General features: G+C 34.2%; 2 protein-coding genes across 3 annotated transcripts in view; one reads left to right on the top strand and one right to left on the bottom strand.

Annotated features, from left to right (window-relative positions):
- The window catches only part of LOC127284996 (deoxynucleoside kinase), a 421,619-nt gene that overhangs the window by 283,758 nt on the left and 116,808 nt on the right, over positions 1-21,053 (bottom strand). The window lies entirely within an intron of this gene.
- LOC127284856 (uncharacterized) lies at positions 13,788-14,288 on the top strand. Its single transcript, XM_051310553.1, has one exon. It carries the CDS (start codon positions 13,788-13,790, stop codon positions 14,286-14,288), a length of 501 nt encoding a protein of 166 aa, XP_051166510.1.

Genomic DNA, 21,053 nt, shown 5'->3' on the forward strand with positions numbered 1-21,053 from the left:
TCTTTTATCAACTGAAAGTGAATGTTTGCTTATTCTAACTGTGGATTTTGATTCAGTGGCTCTAATTACATGAAAATTTAATAAATACACAAATTTAAAAATGGCGGATCCAACATGGCTGACCTAAAATGGTGGATTTTTGAAAAATTTGTTTGGATTTCCTTGAAACTTGTTACTAGGGGGTTCTTGGGGTCGCTGATTACGAATTTGATGTTAGTTTTTTGAAATTCAAAATGGCGGTTCGAATATGGCTGAAAATTTTCGAAAAATTGTTTGGTTTTTGTCAAAAATTGTTATTTTGGGCTGTTTAGGTTGCTGAATATGATTTTAATTTTAATTCAGGGTAAACGATCGAGAAAATAAAAAATTTTAATTGTCAGCCACATTAAATTCACTATTGCAATAACAATTTTTGACAAAAACCAAACAATTTTTCGAAAATTTTCAGCCATATTCGATCCGCCATTTTGAATTTCAAAAAACTAACATCAAATTCGTAATCAGCGACCCCAAAAACCCCCTAGTAACAAGTTTCAAGAAAATCCAAACAAATTTTTCAAAAATCCACCATTTTAGGTCCGCCATATTAGATCCGCCATTTTGAATTTTGAAAAACTAACATCAAATTCGTAATCAGCGACCCCAAAAACCCCCTAGTAACAAGTTTCAAGGAAATCCAAACAAATTTTTCAAAAATCCACCATTTTAGGTCAGCCATATTGGATCCGCCATATTGAATTTATAAAATTTGACATCAAATTCGTAATCAGCGACCCGAAAAACCCCCTAGTAACAAGTTTCAAGGAAATCCAAGCAAATTTTTCAAAAAATCCACCATTTTAGGTCCGCCATATTGGATCCGCCATTTTTAAATTTGTGTATTTATTAAATTTTCATGTAATTAGAGCCACTGAATCAAAATCCACAGTTAGAATAAGCAAACATTCACTTTCAGTTGATAAAAGAAATTAAATTCCCATATATGTTAATTTCTCAAACTACACCCCCCCACCAGGCCTGTAAAAATGAAACAAGAACCAAACTCGAGGTCGGACTAGGATTTTCTCTTTAGATACATCTTAAGGAAGAGAACCTACCATGTGGCGGTCTTCGCACTCGAAATTTTTTTTTTGTGTGCCGGTGTTATTTAATTAAGTATAAAATAATTTGTTATTTACTATGTTTTTATTTAAAAAATAATTAATTTTATTTTTTATAAGTGAAATTGTTTATAAATTCTTTATAAACAATATAATTTTTATTCTTATTATTAGTCAACAAATTATTATTAATTTATTCCACTAATTAGTTCACTTAATTATTAAGTTCTTTACAATATAATTAAATTTGGAATTTTAAATTTTAATTCACTTCGCGCCTTTCTATGAACATGCGCAATGAGAATACATGTGAATCAGCCGTAGTTAAAAAAATATGTATGTTTCCGATCATAAAGACGCTGTCAAAATAAATGGACGCTGAGAGAAGAGAAATATGGTACGTATTATTATTCTATATAATATCGTTTATTATTATTATTTTAATATTAATTAAATGTTTAAATTAAATTATTTTCTTTTTAGGATACTGAAAATAAAGAAAATATGGGCCCAGAGGGCACCACAAATCAGGTGGTAAGTGTTTATTTCAAAACAACTATTTTAACCTTTTTGTTTTGAATTTAATTAAATAATCTAATATTTTTTTAGGAAGGTGAAAATAAAGATGTGGGCCAACAGCCACAGCAAGCAGAGGAAGCGCCCCAAATAGTAAGTAGTTTTCATTCTGAATATTTAATAAATTATATTTACATTTTTTTTATGTATTTACTTTTGTATATATATACAGAAAAGCAAAGTTATGAATAAAAGGTTATGGTGAATGATCTTTTAATTTCGGGCTTAATGCTTGAAACTTGTTACGGGAGGACGGGGAGTTTAAGTGACGTCATTTTAAATTTCAAAATGGCGCATAATCTTTTAAAAATTTCGGGCTTAATGCCTGAAACTTGTTACCGTGGGGTTTTCGGGGTCGCTGATTACGAATATGATGTCAGAATTTTAAAATTGAAAATGGCGGATCCAATATGACGAATATTTTTTTTTAATTTCAGGCGGAATGCCTGAAACTTGTTACCGTGGGGTTTTCGGGGTCGCTGAAAATGAATATGACGTCAGTATTTAAAAATTAATTTTTTTTAGGTTGAACAGCCTCAACAAGCTGGGTAACAAATAAGGGTCCGTCCTCTGGTAATAATAATAATAATAATCATGATAATAATAATGAATAATTTTTTTTTGTGTACCATGAGCTGACGGGTCCTCATCCATGGGATCGCAGGCCAACGAGGCCTACGATGCCGAATACGCTCCGTGTGCTCCACAGATGATTTATATTTCCACTCGAACCATCTGTGGAGCAGAATCAGCCCAGAGTGGCTGTTGAGGAGGTCCCTGTGCGGCTGGAGGAGGTCGCTCAACCAATGCGCCAGCATCCACCCCCACCCTCTCGCTCAAGCATAGTCATTGAGCTTATACCAATGAGGAGCGGGAGGGGGAGAAGAAACGCGCCTTATTTAACGGCGGCCACGCGAAAGCGTTAGTTTTTATTTTTTTAAATATTTTCTTCTTTTTAATAGTTTTTTTTTCTTTTATATATATATACAAATGAAACTGTTCTTTTGAATATTTTTTTTTTGTAAAAAAAGGATTTTTGTTTTATTTATATTCGCGTTACCGGGAGCCACCCGGGGTGACCCAAACGTTTTTTTACGAGTAATGCATTTTAGTAATATTAATAGTAATTTTTTGGAAAATTGATGAACACTCAAGTAGATTTTAAACATTTTTTTATCGCCGGGTCACCCCAGGTGGCTCCCGGTAGCGCAAAGGTTAAATGTTTCTTATGTGTATATATATATATAGTGTTTTAAAAAAATTTTTTTTTTTGAAAAAAACCAATTTTATTTCATTTATATATGTACATATGTTTTTTAATATTTAATATATTTATATTTTAATTAAAAGTTATTTTATTCTATCCTTAAATTTAACATAATAATTAATTCTTAAACTAAACTTAACCTAAAATAATAACAGAAATATTAGATTATTTTCTTTATTATAGAATTATTTTTTTACATAAATTTATACAAATTTAAACTTGTTTTAATTTAAATTCAATATGATTATATGGACCACCAATATACTTGAGGCGTAATTGTCCAGCATCAATAGCTTTTTGCATTTGATTGAAGCATATGGAGTTGTCAGCGAACATAGGTACAAATCGTGAAGGTAAGAAAGTATTAAATTTTCCATCCACTTCAACGACTACCTTTTCTCCATATTTTGTGTTGACAAACTGGATTTTGGTAATAGGATACTTATGTCCAGGAGTCAACTCTGAAAGCGGTTTCGTAGGCAGGAAACCCTCCATACTACCAACAGCATTTATTTTACTTAGATCCATCTTTAAAGACTAGACGATATCTGAGAAAATAGAAAAAGAATGAGCAAAACTGCTCATGCACGCTAAATTTATACGTAAAATTGTACTCGCGTATGCGCAATTGCTTAAAGCCCCAACCCTATTCTATCCAATTGCGCAAGATCATTTGAATAACCACGCCCACTTTCAAAGTACGCATGCGCGTTCAATTTTGATTCTATGACGTCACAAATACATGTCTAGACAAGTTTAAACATGTCCAGACGTGTGTAAATGAAAAATTTTATACAATTTTTTTATAAATAAATATAAACAATTTTAATTATTTTAAAAAAACATTTATTTACAATGACAATATACATTTATGGACTTAATAAAAAGTGGTCACAATTATTATAAAAATCTTGTAATGTTGAATTATTATCAACTTCATCGTGACCTAAAGGAATATTTGTCGGTACATTAGATGGTTGTAGTAACCATTTTCGAATATTATATACATCTTTACAGAACAATGGAAATTATTGTGTGTGTGATTTGTACATGGAGTATATTGATCTAAGGCTAATTTTTTTAATGACGGACAATTCAAATCATCTAAATTTAATACATTTTGTGTATATCTTTCTAACCATTTTTGTTTCTCTAAACCTTTTACATAAACTGTAGGTATACTTATTAATATTTCTTTCAGAATTGGTTGTAAATCTTTATAAGATATGTCACCAGCATTCGAATCAATACCATGATAATTAAATGCAGTCCATCGATTTTGACTCTTGTATCTTCTCGGTAAGCGGCTCCAGGCATATGGCGGCTCGAAGAGGAACACCAATGGATGAGCATCTTCTTGAAGTGCGATGATTGCTAGCTCTTTTATGATAAACTCGTTATAAGGTCTTTTGAAGCACTGGAAATCTACGACGTACGCTATGGTATCTATAACAGATGAATGACTTTAGCCTCTAAGAGTTGCTGTATTTATACTCTTATCCCCACTTTTTTACCATTACCCCCATTACTCACTTTTACCTCCACTCTTTACAATACTTTTTTCACAACATTACTGATGGGTGTGTATTGAATAATTCAATCATGAATAATTAAACAATAAGCTGCTGTATTGTCTGGGAAATTTTCACTAGATTCAAATTCTAGTTTCACATCCACAGAAGCTTGTTTAAGAAATTCATTTTGCTTGGAGCAATCTATGACAGCTAATGGTGCATAATCTTTAAATTCATTCCTGAACAGTATAGGCTCAGGATCTCTACCATAGTATGATGATTGAAAATTACAATACATCTCATAGAGAATTGAAAATTGATTTTGATTAAAATTCAAATTTAAATTAATATAAGGATAGTATTGTGAATTTAAGAAAAGTTTTACATTTATGAGATTACAGCTATCAAAAATATTTGCATATCTTCCAGGATGATCTTTTCGATTTATTTGTAATCCAAGGATTACATATCGAGGTTACTCAACCTGCCTTGAAGCTTTTACAGTCCAAACATGTTTTTAAGTGGTAAGTAACAATAGGTATTCATACATATCCCACGATCTGAAGCACATAGATATAAGAGGATGTTTTTCAATAAATTTTAATAATTCAATTTTTTGACAAGGAATATATATATCAACCATTCAACTTTATTAATTATAATCTTAAATTGCTCATGCTCTTCAGTTACCGTAATATCAACTATAGCATTAAGGTCTGTACGAGATCTTGTGAGGATAAGTTCATGTTTTGCATTAACAACAATCTTTCGATAGTCTTCGGCAAATCCAAAAATCATGTTTAATGGTATGTTTACATCAAAATAACCATTCACACTGGTTATTCTAAGATCTTCATCGAATTCAAGATAGCCAGCATTTTCAGCATAACTTAATTGATTAGGTGTGTGAGAAACATAGGCTTTCATAGTGGTTGTTAAACCAACATTTTTACAGCGATCAATTTCCACTCCACTCAATTCATAACGAATCTCGTTGAATAAAAAACTAACGCTATTACTAATTAACTTTGTGTTAGTCACATTAGTATAGCTAGTCACATTAGCTTTTACTAATCTTCCTGTTACGTGTAATGTATGTAATGAATTCGTTCGTTTATTTCCGTCTGTCTTCGTGTTTCAGTTTTAGTTGGCAACACTGCCTTCGTGAGAAGAAGCAGAATTGCTCTAACGAGCCAAGCGAATAGTCGTTTTTATGTACACTAATATTTCATTTAATAATTAAAGTTTATACATTTATTTTAAATGTGTTGTGTTATCTTTAAAACTCAATTCATAACAATTGGCGACGAGGATTAAAGCAATTTAAATCAGTGAAAATTTGACCGCGTGGCGTGCTAAAAAAAATGTCGGATCAAAAGTTAAAAGATAAAATAAAAGACGATCACCATAGTCAAAGGGACTATTGGTAGTATCACAGAATTTTCGCTAAACGATGATTGGGACTTATGGTCGGAAAGGCTCCATCATTATTTCGTGGCGAATGACGTTTCGAATGAATAAAAGGTTTGATTGTTCCTGACGCTCATCGTGGCGGAGGGGTACGCTCTTTTAAGGAATTTGTGTATGCATACAGCGCCATCTACAAGGACGTTGGAGGAACTATTAAAGGTTATGGCGGACCATTTACAACCAAAACCTAGCATTATTTTCGAGAGGTACAAATTCAAGGAGTGCAAACAGAAAGATGGCGAGGATGTGAAGAAATTTATCGCAAATCTCAAAAGATTATCGCTGAATTGCGAATTTGGAGACAATTTGGAAGACAGTCTACGCGATCAGCTGGTCTGGGGAATTTCAAATGAATCAATTCAGAAACGACTACTTGCTGAAAAGGATCTGACATACAACAGGGCGATTGAATTGGCAACTTCGTTGGAATCAGCGAGCAGAGATGTGGCAGAGATGAAAACATCTACGACAAGTTCGACAGTCAACTACGTCACGGGCGACAACAGAAAGGTAACGACGAATCAGCGAAAGGACAATAAAGGTAATTATAATAAAGTGAATTGTTATTGTTGTGGAAAACCAAACCACAAGCCAACAGAGTGTCGTTTTAAACAATTTAAATGTAATAATTGTGGTAAAATTGGACACTTAGCGATAGTATGTAAAGGTAAATTTCAAAAAAATGTATTGGGCAAAGAAAATTCAAAGGGGAAATTTAGTAAAAATTTCGAAAAACAAAATTTTGTTTCAGAAGTCAACGATGATTTTACTGACAGTTTCGATCAAATTTTTAAAGTTAATGAACCACAGAAAAATCACAGAGTAATGTAAACCCTATTGTTGAAATTTTTACTATTGAAAATGTGACGATGAAGTTCGAAGTTGACACAGGGTCACCGATTTCCGCAATATCGAGTAATGATTGGAAGGAATCAAAACATTTGTCAAAAATTAAACTTTTAGAAACGGTCAGAAAATTTAAAACATATGCAAACGATATGCTTGTTCCCATCGGTAAATTAGAGGTTAATGTTACCTATCGCGCGAAAAATTTAAAATTGGATTTATTTGTATTTCCGGGAAAGAAAATTCCGATTGTGGGTCGTGAGTGGTTGTATGCTCTGAAATTGATTAAAAATGATAAATCGATGTTAACGATAGGCTCTATTAAGCAAGAAACAAGTCAGGCTTTCGAAATTGTCAACGAATTTAAAGATGTATTGTCAGAAGAAGGAGGAAAATATATCTCTGGAAAATTTTCGCTAAAGTTAAAAGAGAATGCTAAGCCAGTGTTTTGTAAAGCTCGACCGGTACCATATGCGATGTGTCCCGGAATTGAAAAAGAAATTGACAGGTTAGTTGAAAAGAAAATTTTACAACCAGTTGAAAGCGCTGAATGGGCAACTCCGATAGTGCCAGTTTTAAAATCAAACGGGGAAATTCGCATATGTGGGGATTATAAAATAACAGTTAATCCGAATATCGTGATAAATAGACATCCAATTCCGCGGGTTAGAGATTTAATCACAAAATTAAAAAAGGGTTGTATTTTTTCCAAATTGGATATGTCGTGGGCTTATTTACAGGTGGAACTAGATGACGCATCAAAAGAAATGACAACTATCACAACGCATAGAGGGCTTTTTAGACCAAACCGAATGTTTTTTGGGGTAGCTTCTGCAGTGGGTCTATTTCAAAGAGAGATGGAGAAAATCTTGAATGGTATAGAAGGGGTAGTTGTATTTTTCGTCGACATTTGTATCTCAGGGGCAACGATTGAAGAACACGATTCGAATTTAAGGGAGGTCCTAACGCGATTTAAGGTAGTATTACACTTTTCAAGCAGTAAAAAGCGGGTTTAGAAAAAAATTTTTTTCTCGCTTCTTAATTTATTTAAAGGAACAAATTTTTTTTTATAACATTATATGGCATTAAAACTTTTATAATAAATAAAATAAATTTTTTTTATTATCTCTCTTTGGTCACTAGAGGGCCTTAATCGAGTTTTTCTCGAAACGTTGTTTTTGAAACTGGCGGACAGCATAACTCGAGTTCTAATGAACCAATTTTTTTGAAAAAAATATCATTTTTTTCGTAATTAAATTCTTTAAGCATCCCCCCTAAATCCAATTATCTATTTCTTTTTGGATTTTAGCTACAATCCAAAAACTAACCAAAAAAGACCTAATTTTTGACATTTTTTTTTAAATCGCTGCCATTTCGTTAATTTTCAATATTTTTTATCGGGGTTAAGGGGGATGCTTAATGACATGTCTCAGCTTCAAAACGGTTTTTTGTTTTTTCAGATCCGATGTCCCTGAGAGGCTGTAGCCTGTCCGCCGATTGCCCAAATTTTTTTTTTGCCTTGACTTTAAGGCCCTCTAGTGACCAAAGAGAGATAATAAAAAAATTTTATTTTATTTATTATAAAAGTTTTAATGCCATATAATGTTATAAAAAAAAATTTGTTCCTTTAAATAAATTAAGAAGCGAGAAAAAATTTTTTTTTCTAAACCCGTTTTTTACTGCTTGAAAAGTGTAATACTACCTTAAGAAATGTGGGTTAAAAATTAATCCGAAAAAGTGCTTTTTTGCTAAAGAAGAGATTAATTTTCTGGGATACAGAATAGATAAAAACGGAATCTACGCCGATAAAAATAAAATTGACGCGATCAGTCGAATGAATCCACCAACAAACGTGAGCGAACGATCATTTCTCGGAATGTTGAATTATTACTCATGTTTTGTCGAAAATTATGCGATGATGATGAGTCCGCTGTACGAATTGTTACGAAAAGATGAAAAGTGGATTTGGGATAAAACTAGACAAGATGCTTTCGTTAGGGCTAAAAAAGTTTTATCTTCCGACAAAGTGTTAATGCACTATGATTCCGAAATTCCTGTTAAAATTACTTGCGACGCGTCACCAAAAGGTATTGGGGCAGTCTTATCACACGTTTTACCAGGAGGGGTTGTAAAACCAGTAGCTTTTTGATCGAGAACTTTAACAAACGCGGAAAAACATTATTCACAATTAGATAAAGAAGCGCTTGCGTTGAAAGAAGGCGTTAAGTCGTTTCATCAACTCGTGTACGGTCGAGAATTTATTCTGGAGACAGATCACAAACCGCTCGTGTATATTTTCGGAAATAAAAAGGGAATTCCGCAAATGGCGGCCAGCGTTGCCAGATTGGGCGATTTGTCGCAAATTGGGCGACTTGAGGCGCCAAAATGCGACTTGATTTTGGGCTATTGCGACATGTCGCAAATTGGGCGAGTTGTGAAAATTTTTTGCGATTTTTGGGCTACCTGTGATTTTTTGTAAATATTAGTAAAATCAATAAATAAGTATATTTGAAACACTAAAATTTGAATTTTATTTTTTATTAAGAACATAATATAAATGTTGGACACAGTCAAAGCATTATTTAATCATGACAATTCACACAGGTGGTGTTTTCTCGAGTTACTGTCAGCATGCTCACAGTCAAAAATTAACCAATCAACATAAACATTCTATTGTATAAGCCAATCACAGCATACTCTGAGTATACGCACAGTAACTCCTGAAAATACCCTATGGTGAAAAATGTACTTCGTTTTTTGTCTGCTAAGCGTATTCCGGACAATTCCATTGAATTTTGGAGTGGAGTTTTGGATTTTAAAGATTCGTCTGGGCAATCTGTGTTTTTAAATTTAGCTTTGTTTGCATTGAGAATTCTCTGCCTTCCATTTTCTAATGCGTCAGTAGAACGTGTATTCATCATTATGAACACTGTCAAAACGAAAGCGAGAAACAAGTTTTCAGTTATTTTATTGACGGCCATCATGCGAATCGGATTAAGATTTGGGACCATAAAAGAGTGCTGCAACACTTTTGAACCAAGTGCAAGGATGTTTGAACTCTTTACGTCCCAAATGTACGTTGCACTGAACGAGGCTCGTACTTCTCGAGACAATGACAATGAAGAAGAACTTTCGTGTTTTGAGACCCTAGAATTGTTTGCTGTTGGTGACGATGATGAAGAAAATATTTAAAGAAAATAATTTTCTTCTAAAAAGAAAATATTGCTTCTTTTGTAAAATGTAAATAAGTTGTTCTGTAAAAAAGTTTATTTTAATTAAATTATATTTTATTCTTAAAAAAATTGATATGTAGTTTATTTACTTAATAACTTAACTTAAATAATAATTATTTTTAATCTAAAATTTTTTTAAATCAATGATTTACAAAACATATTTTCAATAAACGCGGCGACTTTGTGCGATTTTCGTGCGCAGTACTTGCGATTTGAGCCTGGACAAGTCTGGCAACGCTGGACGTAGCTTGTGAAAAGCAAGATAATATAAGAGCTTTCTTCTGCATGGGTAGACATGTCAATGTTGATTGCTTTTATCTCTGTCAGACATATGCGAGGATTCCTAAACATTTAGTAAGAGATAATGTTAATTTATTAGTTCTTTTTCGTCAGGATGAAACAAATTTAAAACATGTGTATGATGATCATGTTAATACAGACATGACATTTACCAAGTTTCGTGAGCTTTGTTCAACATGTTGGAACTCTGATAAATATGGCTTCGTAGTCATTGATAAAGACTGCAATCTGAATGAGGGGAGATATAGGAAAGGTTTTGACTGTTTCATAACACTATAAATAGAAGGTGATTGGTTCCATGAGTATTAGTCTAGTGTACATCTTTGAACTAACAACATGTTTCGTAAAGAGAAAGAGTATCTCCGCCAAATTGCCATTAGACAGAATCGTCGGATGTTAAAAATTGGAAAAGAAGCTGTTGAAAATGTTTTGAGTGAAATTTTTAAACCTATAGTTCAACCCTTAAAGAAAATTGTAAACCTCTCTGATGTTAAACATGAAAATCATAAGATAGAAAAGAAGGAGGAGGTAATTAAAAGTAAAGATGAATTAGATGATAGTATGAATTTTTTGAGTGCTGATGAAAACCAGACTATATCTATTGGGATGATCCTAACGAATTGGTTGACCGTCTTCGATTGCTTATGGCATCTCAAGCAGCTGGGAATCTCAGTCACAATAAGGAAATTATGTCAAACATAGAAGAATTACGTGAAGCGCAAATTATATATTGAAAATTATTGTTTTATTTAGTCAGGCTCAAGAAAAGTATATAAGAAGGTGTTCTATCAACTTTCTCTCAGTCTTAAGATGAGCATTGATGTGTTCGGACATCCTCTTAATGAAAGAGGAATTGTAAGGGTCGCAAGAGGACTTCCAGGTCCACCTGGAATTGGTTTTAAAATTAACTCAGAAGGTCACTTCGACTTACAGGGTAGAAAAATTTCCAATGTTGCTGATGCGAAAGAAAAAACTGACGTAGTTAATTTACAACTTGCACAACGTTTAGTCGAAAACGAGTTAAGACTTATATATCAAGTAACGTCTTCACTGCGAAAAGAAATTGACAATAACTATATATTATTAAAAATTCTCGAAGACTCTATAAACGAAAAATTAAAAGTCTTGGAAAGAGAAATAAATACTGATTTATCATATCGGAACGCTGAAATTATCAGTCAATTGGATGCTCGTTTGAGTACTCTAGAAAATAAAGGACAAAAAGAAAACAGTAGTGACTGAACTTCATAGTCAGGCAAGGAGGAATTATCATCGCCGCCGAGTCGACATGCGTGATATTGATGAGACTTGGCAAGCAGATTTAGTAGAAATGTTACCTTATTCTAAAGTAAATAAAGGTTTTAAGTATTTACTAACAGTTATAGATATATTTGATAAAATGCATACATTGAGAAACTTCCCTTAATTTCGTTATTTTTTCTTTAACAATGGTACTTCCACGCTTATGTTTCGGATGCCTTACTTATAATAATTATTAAAATAACATTTAAAACTATCCATTTAAAAACTAATATTTTCTACTTCTAATGTACCGGAGCTTGGTACATTGTGGGAAGGCGAACGCTTCTGGCTGGCTATTTTTTTCCCCTTTCGTTAGCTGTCAATTTTAAATCTACGCGCATCTGCTTGAAGGTCCTTCACCGCCGAGTTCCGTCGCTCGAATGTCCCTCGCTCTGCTCTCGCTCACCGCACCGCGTGGGCGGAGTTTAGAAGTGAGCGTGCATCGCTCTCATTGGAGCTTTTCGGCGCGTGGGGGCAACTCACTCGCACCGTGCGAACGACGCACATAAATACCGCGGTTTTCGGGACCTCGGTCTCTCTTTCCGTCCGATCTTTGAGGTGAACCCACGTCGCTCGTGCCAATCGTCTCGGCAAGCTTGTCAGCCTGTCGCCAGAAGCCTCGCCAACACACGTGGACCAGCCTCCCCAGGGACCTTGTTTGAGAATAAACATTTTTGGACTACAACTTGAGACCTTCTCGTTCTTTACCAACACAAACATACCAATCTGCCCTTTTCAGGGCAACATTTTTACGAAAGAATATCTTTACCTTCCTGGCGATAGTCCTTTTCAGGACAATCGTCCACGTTGGAATATTTTGTTCAACACCAAGTGTGTGTAGAGAGTTCAGACGGGGAAACATTACTCCGGTGACTTAAGGCCTTGTGACCTTCTGCACCACTCTCGGGAGGGTATCTTCCCGGTCACTTAAGGCCTTGTGACCTTCTGGCCCGGGATTATCTCCTTTCTTGAGTAAACGAGTTGTTGCCCGGACGCATGGCCAAAAATTCCCGACAACGCCAACTCCGTCGTCAACGCCGGGAAACGGTCAACCCGGAGACCGTCGTCGCCGCCAACGCCCTGCCGCCAGTCTCGGAGCTCCAGGAGGACAATTTCGGGGAATCGCCAGTGAAGGACGCTTCTACGCCGACAGGACACTACGCTCCTCTTCCGAAGGGTTCCGTACCCCCACAGAAGGTTGCTCAACTACGACGGAGGATACGCGCCAAGTTTAGTCGCGCTCGACGCACCTTGTTCCCGGTGTCAGGTTCCCAGAATCGGGCCACGGTGTTGACACTCGACCCGTCACTTGTGATCGTGATCGCGAATCCAACCCCGGACAACATCGACGTCGCCACGCGGAAACCAGTTCGTGAGTTGACACTTCATCGGATTCACCCGGTCGTCCGAAGACATCAGGACTGGATTCAGACCTGTCAGAAGTTGGTCGTCGCCGCCATCCAGTCTAGCAAACCGCCCCCGTCGACGATTTCGGAGGATCGCTGTCCGAATATATACTTTTATGCGTGTATATAATAGACCCGACGAAGGGTGGATCGAGTAGCCCCGAGTCGGCCATATTCCTTATACACGTGCTCAAAATTTCGACAACGGCCCTTTTCAGGGCCACCATACCTTTCAATGTGGGATTTCTGTCGTTCTCTCTATCGTTTGTTCCGCTGTCGCCCCGAGGGAGATCGATTTCCCAAAATCAGTCGCGAACGAGTCGCCATTGTCGTACGAGAACTTTATGTCGACGATATAATAGACGGGGACGTTTCGATATTCGCCAATCAAATTACTCTCATCTCGAAAGATAAAAATTCACGTTTCGTCATCACACCCTCGCTTCTCTAACTTCGTTTTTTCCTCCTTTTCCGCATCCACCACCTTGAACCCGTCACCCTCTGACGTTCTTTTAGTGACAGGTATCATATTTTCCAAATACGCTTGGGCTGTTCCTATAAAAAGTAAAAATGGAAAAGATGTCACTAACGCTATGAAATCCATATTCATAGAAGGACGTATTCCAAAAAATCTACATTCTGATAAAGGTAAAGAATTCTATAATTCTTAGTTTGAAGCTTTAATGAAAAAGTATAAAATTAATTTCTACTCAACATTCAGTAATTTGAAAGCATCTGTTGTTGAACGATTTAATCGAACTCTAAAACGAAAAATGTGGATGCAATTCAGTCTACGTGGAAATTATAAATGGTATGATATATTACCTAATCTCATTTCCAATTATAATAACACTAAACATCGGACTATTGGAATGAAGCCGAAAGATGTTACTGCAGAAGATGTTGAGGTTTTGATAGAACGATTTTTGAAGCTAAGCAAAATACCTTTAAAGAAAGCAAAGTTTAAAATTGGTGACAAAGTTCGAATCAGCAAGTATAAAAGCGTATTTGAGAAAGGTTACACTCCCAATAGGACAACAGAAATATTCACAATTGATCAAGTCTTGTCAACTAAAATTATATCTTATAAACTCAAAGACTATCAAGATCAACCCATTAGTGGAGAATTCCATGCAGAGGAACTTCTTAAAGTAATATATCCAGATATTTATCTGGTTGAAAAAATTCTCAAGACACGTGGAAATAAAGTTCTCGTCATATGGCTTGGCTTTGATAACTCTCACAATACTTGGGAAGAGAAAGCAAATTTATAACTTAAATCAAAATTTATTCTAATAATAAACATTGACAAATCCAAATTCAAATATTAATCTCAAAATTGAAACAAGCAGAAATCAATTTGAAACAATTATCACAAAGTGAATTTAATACTCTCTATAATGTAACTGTTTAATAAAATATATTTTAAACTTTATTGTAGAACTCTAGTCCTGGAATAAGATCTTCCACAGAGTGCAACATACTTTCATGATATGCACGTTGTAATTTTACGTTATTTGATGTTAAATCAATAATGAATCAATAATGAATCAATAATGAATCAATAATGAATCAATAATGAATCAATAATGAATCAATAATGAATCAATAATGAATCAATAATGAATCAATAATGAATCAATAATGAATCAATAATGAATCAATAATGAATCAATAATGAATCAATAATGAATCAATAATGAATCAATAATGAATCAATAATGAATCAATAATGAATCAATAATGAATCATTAATGAATCAATAATGAATCAATAATGAATCAATAATGAATCAATAATGAATCAATAATGAATCAATAATGAATCAATAATGAATCAATAATGAATCAATAATGAATCAATAATGAATCACTAACACAGGCACACAAAAAATAAAAAGTTGTTTGGCCGAGACACTACACTAGTCTATTTTCATGTATTTTTTCACGCTGAATCCGAATCCGAAGTCAGAATTATCAAATTGGCTCAAATTTTTGAGATAAACTCAAAAAACTGCTCAGAAAGAAAAATAAAATCAAAAAGTTAAAAAAATTTTGAATGTCACTGCGATAGTGTAATTCCATGTATTTTTTGTCGCTGAATCCGAATCCAAAGTCAGAATTGTAAGATTGGCTCAAATTTTTGAGATAATTGCAAAAAAAACACAAGTAACAAAAAACTCAAAATACTCAAAATCAGTTTTTTGGAATTATCTTCAAAATTTGAGCGAATCTGATAATTCTGACTTCGGATTCGGATTCAGCGTGAAAAAATACATGAAAATAGACTAGTGTAGTGTCTCGGCCAAACAACTTTTTATTTTTTGTGTGCCTGTGTAATCAATCAATAACACCGTCCGACACTATTTTTCACACACGAAAAAATCAATGATTTTCAGCAACTAGGACCAAAAAAAAGGAACCCGTGTCTGGCCGTTTTGCTAGATCAGGTTTTTTTTCTTTTAGGGGTAAAAACAACCCTTAAATGAAAGGTGATAGGAAATCTTGTACAAAATCATAATTTTTTATGAAACCTGGTATCTCGGGGTTTTCCGGGTCGCTGAATACGAATCTGATGTCAGATTTTCAAAATTCAAAATGGCGGATCCAATATGGCGGTCGAAAGGACCACGCACTTTTTACATTGAATTTGGCTTTCAGCAAATTTCGTTTAAACTTTGCAGTTTTCTAGTTTAAGAAGTTCTGAACAAAAAATGTATATGGCAAAACTCAAAATAATGAACAGTTTTTGAGTTACAGAGCTTCAAAGTTATAAAAAAATGAAAAACTGATATTGAATTTTTTGTAAATGTCATTTGTTTGAAATCAATCAAAATCGCTTGAAACTGTCTACTCGGGGGTTTTAGGGGTCGCTGAAAACGAATCAGCTGTTTGTTTTTCAAAATTCAAAATAGCAGATCCAAAATGGCGGACGAATTTTTGAAAAAAACTTCAAAATCGCTTGAAACTTGCTTCTCGGGGGTTTTTGAGGTCGCTGAATACGAATCCGTTGATAGCTTTTCAAAATTCTAAATGTCGGACACAATATGGCGGATGGATTATTAAAAAAATCTTCAAAATCGCTTAAAACTTGCTACATGGGGGTTTTCGGGATCGCTTAATACGAAACTGATACCAGATTTTTAATATACTAAATATCGGTGCCAATATGATGGATGAATTTGCAAAAATCTATTTGTTTTACTCAACGTTTTTTTAAGAAAACGAATCTCTATCTATAAAAAAAATATTCCGTTTTGTACGTCTATAAATCATAAGAATTTCTCTCAGCTTTATTTCAAGTCAATCTGTGGTGATTATGGTTCAAACCATACATTGCGCACAAGCCCAAGTATGATAAAAGTAATTATTTTTTAAATAGACTGATTCGAATTATTTCTAAAAAAGTTTCTAAAAATCACAGGAATTACTCTCAGCTACATATTAAGGAAATCTGTGGTGCTTATCGTTGCAACTATACATATACTGTCGCCCTATCAACTCTTTATCTTTTGCTCTTCGAGTTATTGTTTAACAAGACATATACTGTCGCCCTATCTTCCTCTGGATTCTTTTTTCTTCGAATTATTGTTTAACAAGACATATACTGTCACCCTATCAATTGTGGATTATTTGCTCTTCGAATAATTGTTTAACAAGACATATACTGTCACCCTATGACGTCTGGATTTTTTTGCTCTTCGACTTATTATTTACCAAGACATATATCGTCTCCCTATCAACTCTGGAATTTTTTGCTCTTCTTAGTGTTTAAGAAGACATATACTGTCACTCCATCATCTCTGGATTATTTGCTTTTCGAATTATTGTTTAACAAAACATATACTGTCGCCCTATCTTCCTCTGGATTCTTTTTCTCTTCGAATTATTGTTTAACAAGACATATTCTGTCACCCTATGACTTCTGGATTTTTTTGCTCTAAGACTTATTATTTAACAAGACATATAACGCCTCCCTATCAACTCTGGAATTTTTTGATCTTTTTAGTGTTTAAGAAGACATATAATGTCGCCCTATCTTACTCTGGATTTTGTACTCTTCGAATTATTGATAAACAATACATATACTGTCAGTCTATGACGTCTGAATTTTTTTCTTCTTCGAATTATTGTTTAACAAAACATATACGATCACCCTATCTTCCTCTGGATTCTTTTTTCTTTGAATTATTGTTTAACAAGACATATACTGTCACCCTGTTAAGTCTGGATATTTTTGATGTTCGAATTATTGTTAAGCAAGGAAAATACATATGAAGTTTGGATTTTTTTGCGCTTAGAATTATTGTTTAACATGACGTACTGTTGGATTTTTGATTCAGCCAATAAAGGCAAGATCAGAATGTGATCCATCCAATCAAGGCAAGATCAAAAGTCCAGACACGCAAAATGTATGAACTCGTATGTTGAACCAACCAATGAAGGCAAGATCGATTATTGATTCAGCTAATGAAGGCAAGATCAGAATGTGATCCATATAATCAAGGCAAGATAAAAGTCCAGACACGCAAAATATATGAACTCGTATGTTGAACCAACCAATGAAGGTGAGATCGATTATTGATTCAGCCAATGAAGGCAAGATCAGAATGTGATCCATCCAATCAAGGCAAGATCAAAAGTCCAGACACGCAAAATGTATGAACTCGTATGTTGAACCAACCAATGAAGGCAAGATCGATTATTGATTCAGCTAATGAAGGCAAGATCAGAATGTGATCCATATAATCAAGGCAAGATAAAAGTCCAGACACGCAAAATGTATGAGCTCGTATGTTGAACCAACCAATGAAGGTGAGATCGATTATTGAACCAGCCAATGAAGGCAAGATCAGAATGTGATCCATCCCATCAAGGCAAGATCAAAAGTCTAGGCACTCGAAATATATGAGTTCCTGTGTTGAACCAGCCAGTAAAGGCAAGATCAAAAGTCCGGACTGTCAAAATGAGAAAGCTCTTGGGTGATCCAGCCGGTAAAGGAAAGATCAATTTTTGATACTACCAATGAAGGCAAGACAAAAATTGTATCCATCCAATCAAGGCAAGATCACTTTTGTCACTTTTGTGGTTCGATGCAGACAATAAAGGCAAGATCTTTAGTAGATTCAGCCGGTGTAGGAAATCAATTTTTAACACTCATATTTACTCATCATCATCATCATCTTCTTCTTCCTCCGGAATAGCTTGTTGTCCTGGTGGTCGCCTGCCACCTGCATCTGAGATGATGTTTAATAGCGATTCGTCTGAATATTTTACCCGTTCTTGATTTCTTGCGAATCCGAAGAACCAAACGACGCATGCCACATGAGCACATGATCCAACCGTTCTTGCTCCAGTTTGACATGTGCAGTAGTAACCTGTAATTGGTTCTTCTACTGGTTCATCAGCAGGCTCTTGGGCTACATATTGAATGAAAACTTGATGTTTAACTCTATTCCTGAAGCGGGAGTACATACGGACTCTTATGAAACCATTTTCATTTAAATGTTCATCCAATTGGAACTCGTATTCATTATCTCTGACTACTTTGTCCTGAACGTATGATGGCGCTAAGTTTATTTGATAACAACCTATCATAAGTTCTTTGAGATAATGCATGTCAAGAACTGGGAAATCGGCTACCTGCTCATGGTTAAGTTTTCGCCACTGACCATTCCTAATGCGAAGATTGTCCACTTCTACTCTATTCTGGACTTCATTTGGAACTAGAGATCTTTGCAGAATTTGTCTTGCAAGTTCAGCGTTAGCCCCTTCCATGTGAATTGTAGGGTGGTAACTATTTATGATTGCACCTGCAATCAATAAATAACTTCTTAGCTTTTTTAAATGATGAAATCCTATTCTTTTGACTAAGAATTTAAATATTTGCTGTATGTGCCCATTTCGTGCTTCAACGATTCAACGATTCGACTTTGATTTGCGTCTTCTGTGGACAATTGTCTTTCTCCTTGATTCAGGAACGATGGCATCTTACTATTAATTCCCAAACGTTCCAAAATAGGTACAGCATCCCGATAGCCTCTATCCACTAAAATTATATCGCCATTTACAAACCATTCCCTTAATGATTCGGCATCTTTCTCCAAATCACTTTGCAAAATTCGCGCGTCATTATTTTGGGAATCTGTAAAATGTGGGCCTAATATAGTTAAAATATAACCATCCGGAGCAACAACCATTGTAGGTTTTACGAGGTGCTTACTTTTGTGTAAGGAAAACGTTTGCCGCAGTACGCGAAAGTTTTTACTTTTTTCCACATATACATATGTTGCGTCAACCGCTGCAATGGCCTTAGGTCTTTCTGGTTCAGCATTGTACAAATGCTGAGCAAATTCTGTCACATGTGCTGCAATGAATTGTTCCCTAGTTATTGACTCAAGTCCAATATTTTGAGGAACAAATCTTTGCATTAATGACAGTCTGACACAGTCTACAATTAAACTAACATTTTGCCTACTTTCGTGATCAAAAATAATCTTCAAAAGATTATCGGGCAAACCTTGTCTTATTTTACATAGGAAGGTTAATAAATCCTTTTTCGTTATATGCCTATAATTTCCATATTGAAGCACTGGTTCGCAAAAAGTATAGAGATTTCGAAATTGATCTTTACTGATGGGCGTAATGCATTGAAATTCTTCATCAGTAAAATCATTTTCGCTTGAAAATTTTTCTTTTGTGGAAGATGTTTTTCTTAGACCCTGTAAAAATGGTTGTAGAACTTGACCTTTTAAAATATATGGTCTATTAATATATCTTAAATCAGGTAACAAGTGACTCAAAACGAAACCATTTTCATCCAAATGATCGCCACAAGAACGAACATTTTCTGGTATAAAAATATCTCTTAAAACAAACACATTAACTCTGCAATCAACTGACAGTCTTTGAATATTATTTTCTAAATTATTTTCTAAACGACTCCACGTACTTTACTTAACATAAGAACATAATATTTTTGTCTCAATACTTTTTGGGACTTCGTGCAAGTAAAATATTTTTTTTGAAAGAATAACATTATATTTGCTTGTATGGAACTCACATTTTCTTATGTCAAGTACATTGCCCAATGCTAATAATTACTTGGCACAAGAAAATAAATTTCTTCCATTAAGATGATATTGGCTTGATTCAAGTAAAGTATCTCAAGTAAATGCATTTACTTGATTCAATGAACTTTTTTTTCAGTGTATTTGTAATATAATCCAATGTTCATTTCATCAAATTTGCAATAGACATAAAGCTCAATCAACCGATTTTTATTTTAAGCGAATGTTAATAAAGCCGAATCGTCTTTTGGTCGAATGTTCAAAACGTCGACAGCTCAAAATGTCGAATGTTCTAATGCAAGGTGTTATAGAAGAGTTATTGTTCTAAAAAGTATGTAAAATAAAACCTAAAAAGGAGGAAAATTTTTATTTTCAGAAAACATTTAACGTGAAGGTTTCGTCAATAATAATAATTATTGATAAGATTTTTTTCGCGTTGAATGGTAAATGTCGTTTAATAAAAAGCGATTACTATAATACTGTAGCCAAGGGCTTTGCATGTCTATATATACATATAATTTAAACATACCGCGCATGACTTTTAAAATTCTGTCCAAATTTTATATGAGAGCAACTTTTGGTAACACGTTAGACATATTTAAATACACATTCAAAAGCTTATATCAAGCTATATATAATTAACTTTTTTATAAATAAAAATTTGCATACTACAATTTATGGATCAAGACTTCTTTATTTATACAAAAGAGATTTTTTTGACACATGAGACAGACTAACTATTATGGTCCCGTTCACCAAGTAATGATCAAAATGGAATCCTTATATTATGTATATATAGTTTCACTCGCGTGTCGATCCACACTTTTATTTCCCTCCTTCACCTACCCTTTCCCATCGCTCTTCAAAATCACAATAATTTTCAGAAGTTGAAAATTAAAAATGTGGTAAACAGATAACTTTGTGTATTACTGGAAAATGATTCAAATTATTCGATAATTAATTAAAATTA

This window comes from Leptopilina boulardi, unplaced genomic scaffold (genome assembly GCF_019393585.1).
Source record: "Leptopilina boulardi isolate dan_hultmark-lab unplaced genomic scaffold, ZJU_Lbou_2.1 LbouV2_327, whole genome shotgun sequence".
Taxonomy (NCBI): domain Eukaryota; kingdom Metazoa; phylum Arthropoda; class Insecta; order Hymenoptera; family Figitidae; genus Leptopilina; species Leptopilina boulardi.

What these genes read in the sequence shown, in the direction of transcription:
- LOC127284856 (XM_051310553.1), top strand. Translation starts at nt 13,788, where the DNA reads ATGTGGATGCAATTCAGTCTACGTGGAAATTATAAATGGTATGATATA.